The sequence below is a fragment of the Leopardus geoffroyi genome, chromosome A1 (genome assembly GCF_018350155.1).
Source record: "Leopardus geoffroyi isolate Oge1 chromosome A1, O.geoffroyi_Oge1_pat1.0, whole genome shotgun sequence".
Classification (NCBI taxonomy): Eukaryota; Metazoa; Chordata; class Mammalia; order Carnivora; family Felidae; genus Leopardus; species Leopardus geoffroyi.
Genome location: NC_059326.1, coordinates 138,383,136 through 138,404,560, shown reverse-complemented (window position 1 = coordinate 138,404,560; position 21,425 = coordinate 138,383,136). Strand labels below are relative to the sequence as shown.

Here is a 21,425-nt window from a genome sequence, read left to right as displayed (position 1 = left end):
TCCCATCTTCTGCCATCTGCCTCTAGCAAATGTCAGCGTATTCCCAGGATGGAAACATGCGTCCTTCCTGAATCATTCCTACAAAGACTTCAAAAATACGGCCTACTGCAGTTGAACGTTATTGCCTTGAATTCATAGCCTCCTTCAGTAATTCAGAAGAATCCAGAATTCCCTCATCTAAAAGACTAGTGTCTAAAGTGAATGAGACAAACACTTACAGACTCCTGTACTGACAGTCCAGTTAGGGCCAAACCATCTTTGAGAAGTGGGAACTACAGGAACTCACCATCTACAAGAAAGTACTGAGGCTTTCAAGGACATGTCAGAAAACACAACGTTAAAATCACCTCCCCATTTGGGGCTTTTCATGAAGAGGTCTTTGAGCTTGCAATTTCTGTTTTCTGTCGCTGGTGGATTTATGAGACTCTCAGAGTGCAATGCCCTTATTGCAATGTTACAACATTCTGTGTGATTAATTGATTGCAAATCATTGCACAGGGTGCCAAGATCACTGGTAGGAAGCAGGTCATTAAATAAAATTAAAACTCTGCCAATGTTTTGCTTGTAAACGTTACGTCCAAAGCCTTACAGCACCATTTCTTACAAAATGGCCTCAATTCACCAGAGAAGCAGAGTGTCCTATATTTTTGGCCGATGATCCAAATATTCTGTATTTAATCCAAACATCCAGCATGTTATGTTTTAGGAAGAAAAAGCTGGAGCGTAATGAAATTTGCACAAAGAGAGCTATGGAAAAGAGTCATCATGAAAATAATTAAATTTTGCACAGCCTTACTGTGAAATTGTTCGGTGAAAGGCCCAGAGTCCTGCCCTGCATAACTGGAAACTTTGTAAGATTACATTTTTCCTTAGGTAAATCTTCAAACCAAGCATTAACATTTCAAATTAAATTGAATTAATCTCTCATCCAGAAAGAGAATGGATACTCTGGCCCCTTATCCAAGGAAACTCAACAGTGATTTATCATGGCAAATTAACATCTCCAGAGATCAAAACTTGGGCCCAGGCTTTTTTTTTTTTTTTTTTTTGTATTATTATTATCTGGCTCAAATCGGTGCAAAACAACAGGACAAGATGTCCCCCCTCAGCCAGCTATGTCTGGGAATTGACCATTTGAGAAAATATGGTGCCTTTCAGTTTGGACTAAAGCAAAGGGATATATTTCTTAAGATGCCACCACACTTAATTTTAAGATTGTAATGATAAATATGTGATCTTTCAGGCAATATTTTAAGTCAGACAAGTAGAAAGTCATGCCAGAGAAATTGGATCCCATTCTAGGAGTAAATTTAACTAAGCAAATACTATTTGTTTTGCCTGGGGAAATACACTGGACTGTTAAATAGGATTTAGCAAAACAAAAAGCGTTTAAGAAAGTATTTCGCTGATGTTGAGCTAACTGCCCATGTTTCATTTACTGGTGTTTGAGCTACTTTATGGTTAAAAAAGAAATACCCCAATGAACAGATAGGCTAAGTTACTGATAAAATAGTTAAATGTTAAACTGTTTCTGTGCCACCTTCCTAAACGACAGCAAGGATTCATTTCTACTTGTTTAGAATAAATTAAAGCATTTTACAAAGAATACATTTTCACTTTTTCAGTTTTCATTTGCTACCCAAGGCTGGATGGGACTATACATAATGTTCTAAACGGAAAAAAAAACCTCACATAAAAAGATGCTCTAGAGTTGTACAATCTGTTAAATAGGACTGTACATCAGTAAACAAATTCATTTCAACATTAATAAGGAAGAAAAGTTGATAACTGTTAAAGTTTGTTGCGTAGAATCCAAGTCATGTATTAAAGGCAAGAAGCAAGCATACAGTTGTCCTGACATCTAATATACACCCGTCTTACACGTTTTGAAACTCAGTGCATCCAGTTAGCTGGCCAGATACTCATCTAACTCTGTCTTTTCTCAACCTCTTCCAATGTCTCAGTAGAGTCCAGCTGTGTGGCTCAAGCTCACAGTCTACATCACTTCTGCTACAGAGTACAGGCCTTAACTCTTTCATTCAGGTCGTAAATATTTATCCAATGTTCATTATATGCCAAACCGTGTGCTTGGTGCTTCTAATAGAGCATTTAACAAAGGAGACACATGTAGTTCCCCAACCCCATGAAGCTTATTCTATACTGGAGCAGACAGACATTAAATTATTACACATATAATTAATTCAAATTATGATGAGTGCTAATAAGAGGTACTTCCTGGTAATTCTGAACCTTGATTTTTATCAGTTTACCCAGGACTAATAAGAACAAGTTGATTCAGAGTAACCAAACTCAAAAGGAGATTAAGATCATACGCCGAAGCCCTATTTTTAAATTTTAAAGTGAGGAATGAGTCAAACCAAAATACTGTTGGCCGTTCTCAACACTTCTTTCTAGTAGAAAAACCTACTCAGGGGACTCAAGTCCAAGATTTCCGGGGCACATACTGACATGATGCAACCAATTAGGGTTGGATATTCTGTAGCTATGGCAGCTCTGTATCCCAAATGGAGAGTTTTCAGTCTTGTTGCCAGAGTTATTTCTTTCAGTTGGTTCTGGAAACACAGCTGACTGATGTAAATTCTTCCTCTACAGAAAAGAACAAAGGGAAGCTAAATGCTTTGCTGTTGAGACTACCTCGCAGGATAGTTCTGGTGACAGGTAACAAACACCTCCTCTCAGACCGATACAGAAACACGGTTACCCTTAATACGTGATTCCATTCTGAGTTTTAAAAAAGTTCCCCAATTTAGGTCTTTTTTGTTCACAATCTAAATCTTACTGGGGGGCGCCTGGGTGGCTCAGTTGGTTCAGCATCTGACTTTTTTTTTTTTTTTTTAATGCTTATTCATTTTTGAAATGGGAGACAAGGGAAGAGACAGGGACTCAGCAGATCTGAAGCAGGCTCTGCACTGACAGCAGGGAGCCCAATGCAGGGCTCAAACTCACAAACCATGAGATCATGATCTGAGCCGAAGTCAGACACTTAGCTGACTGAGCCACCCAGGCACCCCAAATATCGGACTCTTGATTTTGGATTAGGTTATGATCCCAGTATTATGGGATTAAGCCCTGTGTTGGGCTTCATGCTGAGCATAGAGTGTGCTTGAGATTCTCCCTCTCTCTCTCTCCCCTCCCCCTTCTGCCCCTCTTCCTCAGTCGCACTTGCTCTCTAAAAAACAAAAAACATGGGGCGCCTGGGTGGCGCAGTCAGTTAACCGTCTGACTTCAGCCAGGTCACGATCTCGCGGTCCGTGAGTTCGAGCCCCGCGTCGGGCTCTGGGCTGATGGCTCAGAGCCTGGAGCCTGTTTCCGACTCTGTGTCTCCCTCTCTCTCTGCCCCTCCCCCGTTCATGCTCTGTCTCTCTCTGTCCCAAAAATAAATAAACGTTGAAAAAAAAATTTTTTTTAAAAAAAACAAAAAAAACAAAAAACAAAACAAAAACAATTATGGGGCACCTGGGCAGGTCAGTCAGTTAAGCGGCCGACTTCAGCTCAGGTCATGATCTCACGGTTCGTGAGTTTGAGCCCCATGTCGGGCTCTGCACTGACAGCTCTGAGTCTGGAGCCTGCTTCGGATTCTGTGTCTCCCTCCTTCTCTGCCCATCCCCTGCTCACGTAGTCTCTAAAAACTGAACAGACATTAAAAAAAATTTTAATTAAAAAAAATAAAGAAAAACAAATAAATCTTACTGGCTTTAGCGACATTTAGGAAACAGCACACCAGCCCTGAATCACAATCAGAATTATTTCCAGAAGGTAGGAAGGAAGCAGATACTCTTCAGATCCCAAGACAGGCCACGCCTTTTTTTCCCCTTTAGTTCTGTTAACACGTCCTTCCAATTTGTACAGATGGGAAACTAAGGCTTAGAAATCATGTAGCCACAGGAATGAGAGTTAGTGTTTCAACTGAGGTTCTTGAACATCATGCCCAGCACACCAGGGAAAGGGTACAGGCTGGCTGCTTTGCAATCACCTAAGGAGAATTTAGATACACCAATGTGTAGCCTCACCCATGTCCTACCAAATGAGAATCTTCGAACAGAGGAATTCATACTTTTATTGCATTTTTTTCAGAAACCATGAGGCACAGTCAGCTATAGTAACCATGGTTCCAGCAACCAATCCCACCTATGACACCTTACTTCTCTAAATGTAGCCTCATAGTTAGAGGATAGCCCTCCATGACATAATTACAGGAATGTGGATCTGAGGTCAGGACGGTAGGGGGCTGCAGGGAGTCTCTCCAAGTTTTAAGCCACCAGCCTTAAACTCCAACCGTTCAACTCTATTTTTCTAAATTCATCTTTTCACAGAGACTCAACAAAAAGTAACAGACAAAAGTCGCCTTATTTGAAAAACAGTGACATTAACTGTCACAAGACTGCTGTAAAGAACAAGACCATGAATTCAAATGTTTTTAAGTGCCATGAAGTGCCATATTACATTATTAATTCAACCACAAGTGAATTGAGATGAAATTCCAAAAGGAGGAGTATAACCTTTTCAACTGAAGTGGATTAAAAAAAAAAAACTCACTTTTATAAATAAACTTTTACTGGAACACAGCTAATCTCATTCTTTACACATTGTCTGTGGCTGCTTCTGAGCTACCATGGCAGAGCTGACCATATGCAACAAAGACCTGATATCCCGGAAAGACAGAAACATTCACTACGTTGTCCTTTAAGAAAAAGTTTGCCACCTACTGAGCCAGATGGTCATATTCTTCTTAGGCAGACATAAATTAACAGTCCTCAGCTGAACACTTCACATTTGAAGCAAGCCCTACCAAATGGAACCTCCATTGCAAGACAGACAGACGGGTGATAACAGGAGTCCCAAATTCTGACCTGTGGAAGGGAAACCTTTGCTAGTTTTGGATCACTGTCTCAGGACTCAATGAGACTGACAGGACCACCGCTTATCCTTCAGGTATGTTAAATACATAAACGGGGGGCGCCTGGGTGGCGCAGTCGGTTAAGCGTCCGACTTCAGCCAGGTCACGATCTCGCGGTCCGTGAGTTCGAGCCCCGCGTCGGGCTCTGGGCTGATGGCTCAGAGCCTGGAGCCTGTTTCCGGTTCTGTGTCTCCCTCTCTCTCTACCCCTCCCTCGTTCATGCTCTGTCTCTCTCTGTCCCCAAAATAAATAAACGTTGAAAAAAAAAATTTAAATACATAAACGGTTTCAAACTTCCCTTCCAAACCCAACCCTTAATCACTGTGAGAATGAAGCCACACTGTACTGGAAAGGTAAAATGTGTAGACCATAGACCACATTTATGTTGATATGTACATTTATGTCTATTTTTACATGGAAGCGTTTTGTGTGTGTGTGTTTTAAGCTAAGGATGACCCAAGGCTAGGCCTAACCTCTGGAATCATTCATACTGAGTGGACTCACTTCAGCAGCTTGTTGAAACCAAATTGGAGCCCAGGGTGGGAATGAACAGGCAGCCACATGGCTGGCTGGCTGCCTCTGAATCCACCCACCTGCTGTTTTACTCTCCTGCTGTGTACTGGGCTCTACGTGCTAAGGCGGGATGGCCTTGGCCCAGTTGGCTCACACAGCCAACCTTCCCCCAGAGAACTATGCAATCAGGAAGTTGGCAGTCAGCACCGGGGGCTCACCAGGCTCTACAAGCAAATGGCATGTTTCCCTTTCCTGGTACAAAATCTGCAAAAGGAGAAAGTCAATCATCTACACTTGTCAGTGAGAAACGTTAAAATTAAGCCTCTGAGTCCAATTCTTTATCGTCTTGCCATGGCGTGGATTACCAAGAGCAAGTAATACTGTGATTTCCTTAAAAATGTTCCCAAAGTGATAGTCAAAATTCCACAGGAAAAAGAGTTGCCCAGTGACTTCCCGGTGTTGACTTCTATAAACTCCCCTAGATCTATCTAGACAATAAGTTGATGTCATAATGAATGTTCTCAACCCTTCCATTTTTGGTTCATTTAAGCAACTCAAAATAAAAGCATTTACTATCCCTCTCATTCGGAGAGAGAGCTCAAAATTCCCAAAGCTCCTTAATTAGGACCTATGTTTGGAAATACGGTCCAACGAATCTACAGACTCAGTATTTTCTGACCCACTTTCTATGTGTTGACATCCAGGATTGATAATACATCAACAAGCGGATATAGATTATTTAGCACAATTTTCAAAGTTCAATTCACTCCCCTAACCAAGTAAATAAGGCTCACAATGTAGTTAAATTATAGTTCAACTCTGGTACATTAAAAAAAATTAAAAGCCTTCACGATACCTACAACTATTGCCATGAGAAAAACAGTTATTTTATCCTGTGTTAAGGGCTAAACTGTATTCCCCACCTCCAAACTCACATACTCAACTCCTAACCCCCATTACCTCATAATAGATTTGGAGATAGAGCTTTCAAAGAGGTAAGCGAGGTCATCAGCATGACCTAGGTGATTGGTCATCACCTAAACCAATATTACTGGTGTCCTTAAAAGAGGAGGAGATTAGGACACAGACATGCATGGGAACAAACCAAAGACACAGGAGGAGGACAGCACTCTAGAAGGCCAGGAGAGAGGCCCTCAGCAAAACTAACCCTGTCAACATCTCCATCTCAGACTTGCAGCCACTAGAATCACGACCACGAGGAAATCAGTTTCTGTTGTTTAAGCCTCCCTGTCTGGTACTTTATTACACACACCAGCCCTAGCAAACTAATACACCCCTCCTTTCAAATACACTTTGGTCCTTGAAGCTTACACTCTCCATTGCCAATTTCACTTTTTTTGAGAAACTGCCTGAAGGTTGTTGGCCAACCTTCTTTCCACACAGATTACACAAATAGGGTGCGCATTTCTGAATTAGGGGATATTTTAAAAACATGAGAAATTATCATACACTCACTTCTTAAAAACTGTTACCTAAATACTAACTACAGTTGAGCTTTTTATTTGGAAATTTTTCTATTTTCTTTCCTTATGTAAAAAACACACTAATGAAAGTTTAACACAGCTGTATTAAAAACAACAACACTGCCAAGATGAAACATTCTGAATACAATGCTTTGAATTTTGATAATACTTTGATGGGCACCAAATCCTAATGTGTAATAAAGGGAAACACTCTTTTGGAATCCAAATGTAATAAAATTATTCTTCTTCCAATAGCAACATGACTAATGCATAAAATTTGGCTCTTGATTTAAATTTTATCATGTGCATGGCAAAACCATAATGCTTTAACGATATTGAAAAGAAACTTTCCAGGCAACCTCAAAATAGTGAGATACAGATGAAAATATAACTGAAAAGGGAGACTAAGAAGATTTCATACTAATTTCCATATCATAGAGTGTTTTGCCTGGTATTTAATGAAAAAAAAAATCAAATGTAAAGTAATAGAGACACCAAATAGTTCTAGAATTCTAAAGGTAAGAGGCAAAAAAAAAAAAAATCACAGAAATAAATTATCTGTTTTGCCTTTATGAAGAATAGTAAAGTTGAGCATTTCATGGGTCCAATTACACAGCACTTGTCCTACAGGGACTATATTGTTTAAACAAATTCAAATTTTCTGTAGTCTTATAGTCTTCTAGTAGTTTGTGTCCCTGAGTACAGATTAAGTTCTTAAAACAACCATCTCTTCCACCATAAATAAAATCAAACTCCAATTTGGATTCAATATTCAAACACCCAAGAATTGTGTTCACGAAACAATTTCCAAAATTGGAGAGTAGAGTTCTTTAAGGTGCTGACTTAAAAGATATTTACAAATAACATGGAGTTATTATTATTTTTTAATGTTTGTTTATTTTGAGAGACAGAAGGAGAACACGAGCAAGGGAAGGGCAGAGAGAGAAAGGATCCCAAGCGGGCTCCACACACAGCACAGAGCACAACGCGGGGCTCGATCTCATGACCTTGAGATCACGACCTGAACAATATCAAGAGTTGGATACTTAACCGACTGAGCCACCCAGGTGCCCCAACATGGAGTTTTTATTATGTAACATTAGAGAAACAAATGCTCTTTAAGAAAATGTGTTTTATCTGAGGGTTGATGGGGGGTGGGAGGGAGGGGAGGGTGGGTGATGGGTATTGAGGAGGGCACATTTTGGGATGAGCACTGGGTGTTGTATGGAAACCAATTTGACAATAAACTTCATATATTGGGAAAAAAATAAAATAAAATAAAACTAGAAAAAAAAAGAAAATGTGTTTTATGGGAAAACAGTGAAGCTGAAGGGTATTTATGGTATCTGAAGATGCTCAGAATCCATGCAAGCACTGACCACCACGATCCCAAATATCTAGAAACATTTTCCAAATGGTAATGCTAAAAAGGAAGGAAGGAGAAGAAAACCACCACCACAACTGGCTGTAATTGTGAACATCCTGCCAGGCATTACGGCAACATTTATTCCACTTCTACTCCAACTTCTATAAAAAGCACAATTCAAAACAGCTTTCTAGAAATTAACAATGTGCAGTGTAATAGTGAAGAGCATGGGCTCCAGAGCCAGTCTTCTTGGGCTCCATCTGGGGCTCTACCATTCACCAGCTGTGGGACCAAGTCACTATACCTCATGTCCTCCTCCCAAATGGACATAAGAACAGAGGCATCTCAGTGGACTGTTGCATCAAATGATTTCTCCACGGAGAACCGTAGTCCAGTCCTTGAAATGCGGTGTCATATAATTGGTGGTGGAGGCAAGTGGTGGAAGGGTAGTTCAAAATCCAATTACAACCAGAGCACGATAAAGTGGCTGGTGAAACTGAACTGAACAAACCAATGAAAATTCCCATCTACGTGACGTCTAAACACATGCAAGAATTTAATTGACACACAACTTTTTCCGTCCGGCTTACTGTGCTAGAACTTCACATTTCCGCTGATCTGAGCTGATCACATGGACACGGTATCGGAGCACACAAAAAAGCAAACCATTCTTTAAGTAGGTGTCTTAATACGGCTGACCTTAAAGCCTAACGGTAAAATCCTCAGCACGGCATTAATGAAACATGGCTAAATGCACATTTAACAAACACACCAGCCAAGAGCATTAGAGGCAAATGTTCATCAGGATATCGTGAGCCACAGGTCCTCAGTGGTGGTCACCGAATGACCACTAACCCAGAGATTCAGCGGCAAATTGTGCCAGGGAACGCTGACGCTGCCTTGTCCTTAATTCGGGCACCGGACTGGGATTCTCTCCACCCGCACACCCTGGGCCCGCCTCCGCCTCTGCCAGCCCAGAGCCTCCCCCTTGCCCCACCCCAGGGTGCGGGAGTCAGGCGAGAGCACCATCGGCAGCTTATTTTGTGCTACTTTCAATTTTAAAAGCTGTGAAAGCTTGAGAGTGGTTGGAACAATTTTATCTGGCCCTGACAACCCTCTTAAGAACGTATATCCAATTTTCATTCCACTTCTCTATCACCTCCTGATCTCTTCCCTGTCTCTCCTCCAGAAAGTGCTTATCACGTTTACCTAAACAAATATAAACAGGGTTGTTGTTTTTTTTGACTAGTTGCAAAACTCTACTGCTTAACAGCACACACTGCATTCTGATCTAATCCCTACTTACACACACACCAGGATGTTCCTGAGAGATTCAGGCCAAGGTTGATTTTCCTCTCTTTTGCCAATGTCCTCGGTGTCCTTGGCCTACGCCGGACACACGATAACTGAAGCATAAGTACATTTTCTCAACATTTCCCTCAGCTATCTCTAATTTCTTACATGTGGAGAGGCTGGTTTTGGATATAATCACTGTTTATTTCCTTAGTACATTTTCTATCTCCTGCAAGTGTGCTGCCAAATGTTTAAAAGCTTCATCCTTTGAAGCACAAGTCAAAAGAAAAAGATGGGAGCTATACAAAAAGAGAGAGACGCTGCTTTCAAACAAAAGCTGAATGTGGTTTAACTCACACTGAGTTTTTGAATTATACCAAAGCCGGTATGCAAAACCACACTGCCAACAACATTAAAAACACTGTCAAAAGCAACTTAATGAATCAACACAGCAAAGCGACAGTCACCTACAAAAAGCATTCTTCAACGGGGTCTCCACAATACTAAAGATGCAAGATAATAAAGGGGTCACGTTCTCTAAATTCTACCTATTTAAAAAAATCTCAATGAACCATTCCATTTTATTTGTTTTTATTCAGAGGATGTTTGAAATGAAGCTTCAAAGAAGGATTTCATTCTCTCCTACACACTGACAAGAAATCAGAATGTTACAGCAGTCACGAAATAAGGCAAATTATCATCCACTATTAAAAATTTACAACTTTTGGATCCGTCAACTATCAGCTCTCAGGCAGTGTCGGAATTGTCACTCTCTAGTTCAGAGAAGCTGAGTACCTTCGAAACTTTCCTTTGCTGAGAAATTATCCCACTAACAAACTAAGAATATATATAAAGTATAGAAACAAATCTGTGTCAAGTTCTGAAGATCTCTACACTATTGCTTGTTTTATGTTTCTGAAAGATTTTGCTGTCAGTGATTTATTTCACATCCATGTGGCCAGCCATTTGTTTATTCTATTGCGTGCCATCTGTTTTTCGGTAGAGAGGTTTCAAGTTCTTCTCATTCCCTACTTCATATCCCCTAGAAAACAATTTATAATAGACATAGATTTAAATCACTTGGATTCATGTGGAGTTGGTAACTGGAGCTGCCTTTCATTTATATTTGGCAAATGCTTTAATGGGATTAGCAAATTGTGTTATTATGAGGTACTTATGGAGACACAACACTTTTTTTTTTTTTTTTTTTTAACAATGACAAATGATGTTAACAGTTTCATTTTGAGGTGTTTAATAGCAGGAGAGATTTCACTAACGTTACAGGAAATTGCCCTGATAGGCCATAAAGTCCTAACACAAACCCTGTCTATATCTTTTATTTCTGAGAGCCGACTAGGAGTATCGGGACGTGGTAGGTCTACAGTGAGGAATAACTTTACCTTCAAACTGAAGCAACTTGGTATCTATCATTTAACCCACAGATCTGAAAACACTGTCTGGTTCTTACACCTTGGTGACATCCTCAAAGCCCTCTAACCATGTTCCAACTTGGCTAGAAGATGGCCCAGACTTCACCAAAAAGAAGTTTATGCCACAAACTCCAGCTCATCAGAACCAGTTTATTCCCTTTCTAGGGCTCGCTTTGATTCACTCTGAAGAAGAGCCAACCATTCAGACAAACAGCTTCTTGCTGAAACTATACAGATGATGTTTAAAGCATTAATTACCATTTTTACAAGAATCCTTGCTGCTTTGGTGGAGAGGGGGGATCTGATGACAGGACCCAGCAGCTGTCCACAGTTCATGGTTGACATCCAAGGGCTGAGAAACGTCCAGGTGGAGGTCTACTTGATTTTCACTAGTCCTTACCAAATCCGAATTAGATATATTCTGGGGATAAGTGGCATCCTGATGGACACCCGATGGAGTCGATTTGTTGTAAGTGTTAAGTGACATTTGTACTAAAGCTTCATTAATGAAGAATGAATTTTCATGACACAAACTCTCGGATCGATTAAGTCCCATTACCTGTGTAAGAAAATGTAAAAAAGTACAATAATTTCTCCAGCAATTTGTGCAAGTTTCGTAAAGTATTTATTTCTAATAGTTCTAGCCATCAAGATTTTAATAAGAGCATTAGACCTCCTCCCACCCCCTTTAAATGAGCTCGGACCAAAACTTCAACTCGCCGTGTCCAGCCTATCTTTAAAAACAAAACAAAAGCAAAAAACAAACAAAAGAACCTAGCGGGCATGCTACCACTTTCAGAAAGCACAACATTTTTCAATTTGGCTAAATAAATTGTTGAAAATATATGCACATACACGAGGTATTTGCCATAAATGTAATTTAGCCAACTCGAAAGGACAATCGTATGCATCACAGATCTTTCTTATAATCTTATCACGTTTTACAACTTTATGCACTATCGGTAAAAAGTATTTATGTGCACAGAGTGCAGCAAATTCCCGGAACGAGGGGCACCGTCAAACATGAGTAGAAGGTGTACGAATGGAAGACCATCTTTAAAAAGATTTTATATCCTGCCCAGCCACTAATTAGCATACTCATGTTAACTATTAGTGAGACAAACAGGTTTCAAATTTAATACGTCAATGTACAAAACAATAAAACTAGAGTAACAGAATAGTATCATACCTGCTGAATTCAGTACCCAAAGATGCACATTAACAGCTAATTAATCCGCTAAAAGGTATATCTATATAAAACTCTGAAGACGCGATCAAGAAAAGAGGTCTTTCAAGTACAGGAAAGGCAGCACGCTCACGGTGAGCATGCCTTAGGACAAACCTTGCCTTCCTGGAAGACTTGTTTCTGTGTTTCTTCCCTTGCATAAGGGCATCACAGGGTACAACAAGCCCTTGATCCAAACAGGACCTAGGTTTTTCAAATTTCTGTAGCGTGAGCCAAGATTTCTATGCCTGTCTCCCTAAAAGTTCTTCACTTCTTTTTTTTTTAAATATTTTTTTAAAGTTTATTCGTTTTTGAGAGACAGAGTGTGAGCGAGGGAGGGGCAGTGAGCGAGGGAGAAGAGTCTGAAACAGGCTCCAGGCTCTGAGCTGTCGGCGCAGAGCCCGACGCGGGGCTCGAACCCAGGAACCGTGATATCGTGACCTGAGCTGAAGTCCCACGCTTAACTGACCGGGACACCCAGGCACCAGGTTCCTCATTTCTGCTACCTATAGATTAATTCTTGTGAGCTCTTAACGCCACAGCAAAACGGCGGATACCGGATCCGGTCAATGTCGCAGGAATGACCACGACTGAACCTGTCTTTGAGAAGCTGCCTTACACACCAATTCCACAAGCACGGAAGGCCCGTACCTCTGTGCTTCCTGGAGAAAATGCTGCGGGAAGGCTACTCTGCCGACTGTGTTTCCAGCCACACAGCAGGCTCTGCTGGACCCGCATCCTCTCCCTCTCCCTCTCCACCAGGCGCTGGCCCTCCCTCAGCCGCTCCAGGTTCTGCTGGTACTCCTGGAGCTGCTGGTCCAGCTCCCCGCGGTTCCTCAGCAGCAGCTCCTCCTGGGACTGGCACTCCCTCTCGCGCTCCCGCAGCCGGCTCGCCTTGGCCTCCTGCTCCCGCTGCTGCTGGTCGCACCTGCGGTGCCAGCGCCGCTGATCCTGCTGGAACTCGTACTGGAGCTTGTGGACGTTGGCCAGCTCTTCCCGCTGCTTCTCCAGGTGGCGGGCCTTCTCCTGGTCCTGAAAGAGCGGGCCCCCTCGAAAGGACGGGCCTGGGGAGAGGCTCTCCTGTTGCCGGAGAACCAGCTTGTGGACCTGGATGTGGCTATCCTGAATGGTCAAGGCCGCCTGTCAGAGCAGGGGAGAGGAAAACGGTTACGGCTTCCGCAGACTTGGGCTTTGGGTGGGAACTACCTCTAGACACAAAAAGCACGACCAAATTATTTCCCCTTAATGTTCTGTCCTTTTTGTAAGTTATCTTCAAAGACTGACCTTAACCTTCCAAATACGCTTATCCACATTGCCTAGCAGTACCATTTGGGAATTAATACACAAAAGAAAAAAAAAAGCACAAAAGCAATACTCATCCTTTCTTTTGGAAATGTGGCTTGTTGCTGGCTATTTGGTAATATTTAAGCAAGTCTTTTGAATAAGAATTCAGTACATAAATTCACAAGACTGCATTCCTGCTCTATGTCTCATTCTCTGAGGTCTCTCCACTCAATAATTCATGAGAATTTAAGATTCTATATAAACCTGGTAGTATCCTTTGAGTCCCAAACCAGAAATTACTTAAGCTACATTACATACATGAAAACACAAAAATAAAAGTCAACCACTTGGAGACTTTTGGTAAATAATCTTTTTATAACATAATGCCCGAGAACAGCCGTTAATTTCATATTTAGGAGATACGTAAGTGGTAAAGCTATCTCGTTACTGTTATTTCTTTGTATTATAGCAGGAAGGTCATACGTAAAGTCCTAAGCTGAAATTCATTTGTTTAATAGATTGCTAACAGGAGGCTGGAATGATTAAGGGAACATAGATACTCTAAAGCCCAGAGGACATTACCAACCAGATTAAAAAAACATTTGGAGTTACGGTATCTGCCTATGAAAAGTTTGGCAGCATTCACAGGAAATAATTGCCAAGATTTGGAAGGATTCCACAAAACCAAAAGAAAAAAAAAAAGAAAAGAAAGAAAGAAAGAAAAAAACAACTCAGTGAATGCCCTTGGAAGCTTTTAATTTTAAAAGTTCCCATTTAAAGCACAAAGAAGCACAAAAGGGACAAATTGAAAATGGCCACATACTGGCTATGTATGTGTGTTTTGACTCACTATGAGAAATTATTAGTCTCCTAGGAATAAATTCACATTTTTCTTTCCTAAGAATTTTGAAAACTACCCACGTAACAGATGCTGGTAAGATGGGGATTTGACTAGTAGTTCTTTGTTAGATCAACAATTCCCTGCACTTTTGAAGGTTAAAGAACTCAAGTAAATTTTAAATTGGCACTTGTCTTGAAATAAGATTCAAAAATGTACTTGCTGGGGCCTTCTGAAATAAAATTCATGTTTTTAACTTTGAAAACTTACTTAAACAATTCCAAAATTGGCATGAATATTTAAGATCTTTAAAAAGTTATTAAAAAGAGAACGATTATCATTGAAAATAGTAATTACTTTATCTTTAAATATGAAATAATTAGCACATAAATAAGAAACCATTCAGGATTCTGCTGACTTAGTTCAACTGTAGACTGTACATTTATTAATTCTAATAAATTTCAAGGGCATCAGTATAGCAAAACAAACAAACATCCAGTATTTTATATGCCCAAACTACCATAGGAAAGTACAGTGCTCATGAAAAGTTTATACCAGGCTAGTTAAGGGCTACCATGAAGCATTCCTCACATCTACTTAGCATTTGAGATGAGACCACTCTCGTCTCTAGCATCGAGGTGGAATGTGGAGACTGGATACTCATTTTCACACGTACAGTTGACCCTTATATTTGGCAAAGACAACAGCACTTGCTTTCAAATTTAGGAAAATTCCCAATTTACTCTCTCAACTTTTCTTTGTCTTCTCCCTTCCACCTTCCCCATACCTTATCTCCAACTCTGCTCTCCTAATATAGGGATCAAGTTTCATTTTCATCTGATTTGAAAATGCTCAGGTAAAAATTTCAATCATATGTAAGAGATACAGCTTCACAAGAGGTGAATGCTCCCTGAATAGAAATCTTTCAGAGCCCACATCCTCAGACAAGCTCAAAAGCTGAGGTTAAGAGAAGACACTGGAGAATTCAATACCTCCCTTCAATCTCATGTGGTGCAAACATCAGGTCATTTAGGTCAGCTTTTCTGAACGTTGAACCCACACAGGGTCCCATGCAAGGTTGACAAGAAGACCAGTGACCTGTCAGTGTCTTCATCAGGCAACACAAGCTGGGATACTCAGTGTTTCATCTCCCAAAAGTTAATGAACTGTCCTCAAACTATATCCATTTTCCCGTTAAAATATAAAAGGGACGTTTGTTTTACATGATCAATCAACTCAAAGACCAGCTATCCCAGACCAGCATATTTAATGTCAGACACCAAAGGTACTCCCACTACATCTTGAACAGCACAAGGATGCTTGCTATTGCCACAGTTACTTAATACATTTCCAGAAGACAAAGTATAAGCCAAGAAAATAAAACGATGTAAGTACTGAAGAATAACCATAATATCATTACTTTCAAATTTTAACTTTCTACCTGGAGTATTCTAAAAAAAATTTTTTTTTCAACGTTTATTTATTTTTGGGACACAGAGAGACAGAGCATGAACGGGGGAGGGGCAGAGAGAGAGGGAGACACAGAATCGGAAACAGGCTCCAGGCTCTGAGCCATCAGCCCAGAGCCCGACGCGGGGCTCGAACTCACGGACCGCGAGATCGTGACCTGGCTGAAGTCGGACGCTTAACCGACTGCGCCACCCAGGCGCCCCTCTACCTGGAGTATTCTAAAGAATAGAACTGTTGAAACAAAAACATCTTCCTTTTATCTAAAATAAGAGATGACTAACAGCATGTTCCCTAAGAGGACACTAATTACTGCAGAGGTGACAATTCTACCCAAATTCATTCATAAATAGGAAATTTTAATTAATCAGTCCTGGTACAAGGGTAAGAAACTTGCCAGAGTGAGTCAAATCTCTTATGAAAGAATATATAGATGAGTAAAGAAAAGAACAAGAAGAGACCATCACCATAATATATTCAAATAGAATCCAAAATTTTAATTATTAAGGTGGTGCTACCCGAACAATAGATACATGATCAATAACACATAAAAGAAGTCTTGATGCGGTCAAAATGCATATAAGAAAACATTAAATGGAGCATGACTTTACACTTTTTTCTGGTGAAAACTTACAGTCATACTTAACTTTTTTCTTTTGAGAGAGAGAGAGAGAGAGAGAGAGACAGGGCAAAAGTGAGCAAGGGGCAGAGAGAGAGAGAGAGAGAGAGAGAGACAGAGCGAGAGCGCCCTGTAAGGGGCAGACAACGAGAGAGAAGTGAGGCTCATCCAGGGCTCAGGTTTTTACCTGAAGCGGGACTTGTGTTCACCCGATGTGGTGAGACTCCAACTCACAAACTGTGAGATCGTGACCTGAGCCAAAGTCAGATGCTTAATGACTGAGCCACCCTGGCACCCAACTTTATTTTCTATTAATATTCAACAGGTAAAAGATACGAAGCATGAATGGCTACTAAGCCAGTGGCCGGGGGGAGTTTAGTTTCAATAGTAATCAAAGAAATGAAAATTAAGATCATCAGACACCTTGACCTATTTTTAAACTGAGGAGAAGGAGAGAGGGGGTGTTGATAGGATTATTTGGGTAATACCTATTAAAAACCTAAAAAAAAATAATTTTAGCCAGGTATCCTAAAGAAACACACAGCTATGTTAAGAGGTTAATATACAAGAATATCTAACAGACTTCCTACAGAAGTATAGCTATGAAGAATTGGACAAATTCTGGGGTGCATGGGTGGCTCAGCTGGTTACGCATCAGACTTTTCATTTCGGCTCTGGTCATGCTTTTGCAGTTCGTGAGTCCAAGCCCCACATCGGACCCTGCACTGACGGTGTAGACACTGACAAGTGCCTGCTTGGGATTCTCTCTCTGCCCCTCCCCTGCTCACCTTGTTTCCCTCTCTCTCTGCCAAGTACATGTTATGGAAGAGTATGTATAAAATAATTTTTAAAAACTAGAGGGATATACACCAATGTAACAAGGATAATTCTCTCTATAGAATCACAAGCCATTTTATTTACTTACATCCTCAAATTTTTCTTCCAATTTATCCATGATGCTAACATTGCTTTTATATCATCAAAATGCTTTTAATCATAAATTGAGCAATCGGATGTATTTGGCCTTTCTTGTGCATGACCTAAGGGATCATCCAACCCTGTAATGCTCAATGCAAGCATTTTTTGTGCCTGCCTTTCCTTGAAAGACAGTGAGCCATCCGACGATAGGCCTTGTGGTTCATCTGCCTTTGTGTGCTCAGTCCTTAGCGTAGCGCCAAGCAGAGAGAAGGCACTCGATAAATGCTGGGTGGATGAACAAACTAACGAATGAAGGAGCACATGAATTATTTAAGTGCTCAAAAGGCCCAAGTCCACATGTGGAAGTGAAAAAAGTCTAGGTGTGAATTTAAGTTTTCACCAGAAAATGTGAAGTCATGCTACACTCACCTAAGAGTTTCACTGTAAGCTTCAGGCCAGGTCACAGTCATCAATATTTTTTAAAAATATGAACCGTTTTATGGTTTCTGAGAAGAATGTTACAAAAAGTAGTGGTGTTGCCTTGTGATTACAAAACCAGGTGAAGTTCAATGCAACTAGAGGAATTACACTTCGGGAATTGGCATTCTTTTAAGATCGTTGACTGCCTCTCGCATGTTCTAATTTGTAATGGCCGGGAGTCATCAAATAAAATGAATGGCATGAAGAGAAAACATTCACAAGGTCAAAGAATAGAGGAGCACAGTTACCTGAAGGCTATATAAGAGCCGGGTTAAATTCTGTATCGCTTGTATAATCTGGAAAATAAGATCGTGAAAGTCAAATACTTGAAAAAGCATTCGTTATCCAAAAATAACAAGAGGATGAGGATATGTTTCAGGTATGCATAGCTCACCTCTGACTGTGAAGAACATGGGAAACTTCTATATTCCACCTAAAATATGTAAAGAACAAGAAAATGAAATCACACTACTTTTGAAAAGCTACACTTAGTGTTCCAAAATGTATGACCTCAGGTAAATCACTTCACTCCCTCAAAAGTCTTCTATGATGACCCTCTTTCCTTGCCAGAAATCAAAGCCTACAGAATTAAACAACCGCTCAGTGAGAGCCCCATCCGTGCAAACTCTGTATGTGACATACATGGTAACTTTTCCCCCAAACATCTCTTTAAACAACAAGGGATGACAGTCAGTAAGTTCTGTACTCTCTCCGTAAGTGATGATATTTACCTTGTGGACCCCACACTGTCACGTGAGCTCTCAGTGCCCAGGCTGAAGCTGGCCCTCAGACCAGGCTGGCTCCCTGCATTCTGGAGGCCAGATTTGGAAGCTAGAGAACATCACGCCTGACTTCTTGCTCCCTATACCCATGTTTAAGATTCACAAAGCCAAGACAGTCAATGGTTGGGAGAGGAAATCAGACTCAGAGGTGGCTCAAGGATGAGCACCTAGCTGGCCAGCTCCAGATCCTACTGTGAGTTCACTGGAACCGTCTGGGATTGCCTTAGTAAACGCACTAACAGCAGAGGCCATCAGTGAGGCTGGAGACCATCTGCTCCTGGGGGATGGGTTCTATGTCTCATTGTCTCTCTAATGCACACATTAGAGACACATGTGGGTAGTAAGGATTTCCAGTTTCCAGAATTGAACTGAACAATTGTCTGTTCAGGTATCGTCCGTCTTCTTTCACTAGGATGTAAGGCAACAAGTAGCAGGAGTTCTTATGTGCGCTCAGTGCTGTAACTGCAAATTTAACAATGAAGCCTGGCATCTAATGGACACTCACACTGCATTCTATAAATAAATACTGAGTGCTCGCTATGTACTCCACTCTTTACGCTATAGGAGATCATCAGATCCCATGCCCGCCTAGAGCCTATCTTGTATACTGCTTTCTCTTATCTGAGCAGCTTTAAAATGAAACCACAGGGAACAGTCAGCCGTGGTAATGTTCTCAGGTAACTCTGGACTTGTTAAATTCAATTAGTTCAGGCTAGTGAAGCTTTAATGAAATAGCCACATCCCTTCTTACCCCTCTCCCACACTCTTCCCCGGGCCATAAAAGATTTCATCACTAAGCAGAACCTCTAATACAGGAAGGATAAGGGAGGGAAAAGGACATGAAGTTTAGAGTCATTAGACCTGTACTCAAGTCCCCTCCACCCCCGCAATTGGGCTAAAAACTCCCATTCTCTAGCGAGTTCTTGAGTTCTCTCTGCTCTTGTGGTTCTGTCCTTGCTGCACAGTCCATTGCCTTTGTAATAAGAAAATCGTACGGTATAGAATTTTTATACTCTATAAAAATTAGAAACATAGAAATGAGTTGGATTATGCTACAAGCGGTTACTTATTCCCCAGAACCGCGAAGTTGGAAAGGACACACAGGGTCAATGTCGTATTTTTCACGGAGTCAGTCCACCACCTTGTGGTGAATGTATAGAGTTACAGCGGTTAAGTTACACACAGGATGCTGCACCATTTGCAGCACTCATTTTTAAATTTCTTTCCAATTTTTGGGGCGCCTGGGTGGCTCAGTCGGTTGGGTGTCCGACTTCGGCTCAGGTCATGATCTCGCGGTCCGTGAGTTCGAGCCCCGCGTCGGGCTCTGTGCTGACAGCTCAGAGCCTGGAGCCTGTTTCAGATTCTGTATCTCCCTCTCTCTCTGACCCTCCCCCGTTCATGCTCTGTCTCTCTCTGTCTCAAAAATAAATAAACGTTAAAAAAACAAAAGATTTAAATTTCTTTCCAATTTGTGTGTTAAGCCTTACCTTATTAAGGAAGCTAATTACAACATATCCATTGCACACTTTTTTCCTAAGTCTGATTTCAGGTGATCCTGCCCTATTTGTCAGTTCATTTTCTCAAATGCCTTATGAAAGTTCTTCCCGATAGGTTCACCCAACGAGGAACCTTCACACCTCATTTCACTTACCTGTGACTGAATCCTGGAAGGAAAAAAGACCTTGGGAGTGGGAGTCACCACAGGGTCCGTTCAAGAAAAAAACTATTCCTAGCTAACCAGCCCTCTTACCCTCCCTCTCTGCCTCTACGACAAAAGCAGTTGGAAGCTACAGACTGAAAAGTGAAGGCCACACTGAAAAGGAAGAAAAGCAGGAACATTTTAAGAAAAAAATAAGTCAGAAAGCTTACAGTCAGTGAAGCAAAATACGGCATTCCGTTTTTTATTTTGGCCTATGAAGATCTTTAAAACAACAACAACAACAACAACACTAAATCACAGCCATATTTTTTATGGATTTTTAAAAAATCTTTGGACTTGAAGTCTCAGTCACATATAATACTTGCAAAAATATATACTACGCACATTAGTACACAAAGATAGGACATCTGTCATTTTTCCACATTAGCACATATTGGTGCATGGTAATGTGCCTAATTTGAAATTAGAGAAAACTAAAACTCTCGAGCCCCAGCCAACCCTGGGGAGGCCACTCAGCACCTCTCAGATTCATATTCCTATTCCCTCTTTCTGACATCCCAGGCTCATTTGAAGGGAATAGGAAGTTTCATGATTTAATTTTTCAAAGAGTGGTATATACTACATGTAAACTGTGTCCAAAAAGGGGAGGCGTTTAGAACCAGTTTGCCCCAAGCAAAAAAAAATGGTGAGGTTGATTAGAAGTCTCCCAAAAAAAAAAGTAGGTGACAATGTGGGCGGAGACAGGAAAACAACCTGAAATGAGAGGAAGATAAAAGAACGTGCAAGCAGCAACTGTATCTCAAGTCAAAATTCTTTCTGCCCCTTTAGTGTCCCTTGGTTGCCTAGAGACCCCGACAGATGCCAGGGGCACCTCTCAGCCAAGAGTTGCTAAGTGTAGCAGGTGAAAAGGCAGAGGTTTGCAGGGCGGAGAGCAGAAGGGAGACCAGAAGTAAGAGTGCGCAGACACACAAACAATCGAGTTTTAAAACCGTTTAATAACTTTCCAATCATTTCTTTGTTTACACCTACATGAATAGGAAGAGTGAGAACATTTTAAGGGGATTTAAGTGAGAAAGCTTAAATATGAGTACCGAAATCGAGAACAATGCAGAAGAATGCTTTCATACCACTCACTGCCACGGACAGAC

The 21,425-nt window shown here is 41.0% G+C and overlaps 1 protein-coding gene across 5 annotated transcripts in view; it reads right to left on the bottom strand.

Annotated features, from left to right (window-relative positions):
• The window catches only part of ARHGEF28 (Rho guanine nucleotide exchange factor 28), a 308,676-nt gene that overhangs the window by 17,555 nt on the left and 269,696 nt on the right, over positions 1 to 21,425 (bottom strand). For 3 of the 5 annotated variants that reach the window (XM_045495406.1, XM_045495400.1, XM_045495418.1), the window contains 4 exons: positions 18,230 to 18,268; positions 18,084 to 18,131; positions 12,881 to 13,369; positions 11,263 to 11,563 (listed from right to left, as the gene is read on the bottom strand). In XM_045495406.1, the coding sequence (XP_045351362.1) occupies positions 11,263 to 11,563; positions 12,881 to 13,369; positions 18,084 to 18,131; positions 18,230 to 18,268 (877 nt within the window). Of the gene's footprint in view, positions 1 to 11,262; positions 11,564 to 12,880; positions 13,370 to 13,414; positions 13,438 to 18,083; positions 18,132 to 18,229; positions 18,269 to 21,425 lie in introns of those variants that run through there. The other 2 variants (XM_045495414.1, XM_045495425.1) reach the window with 2 other exon arrangements.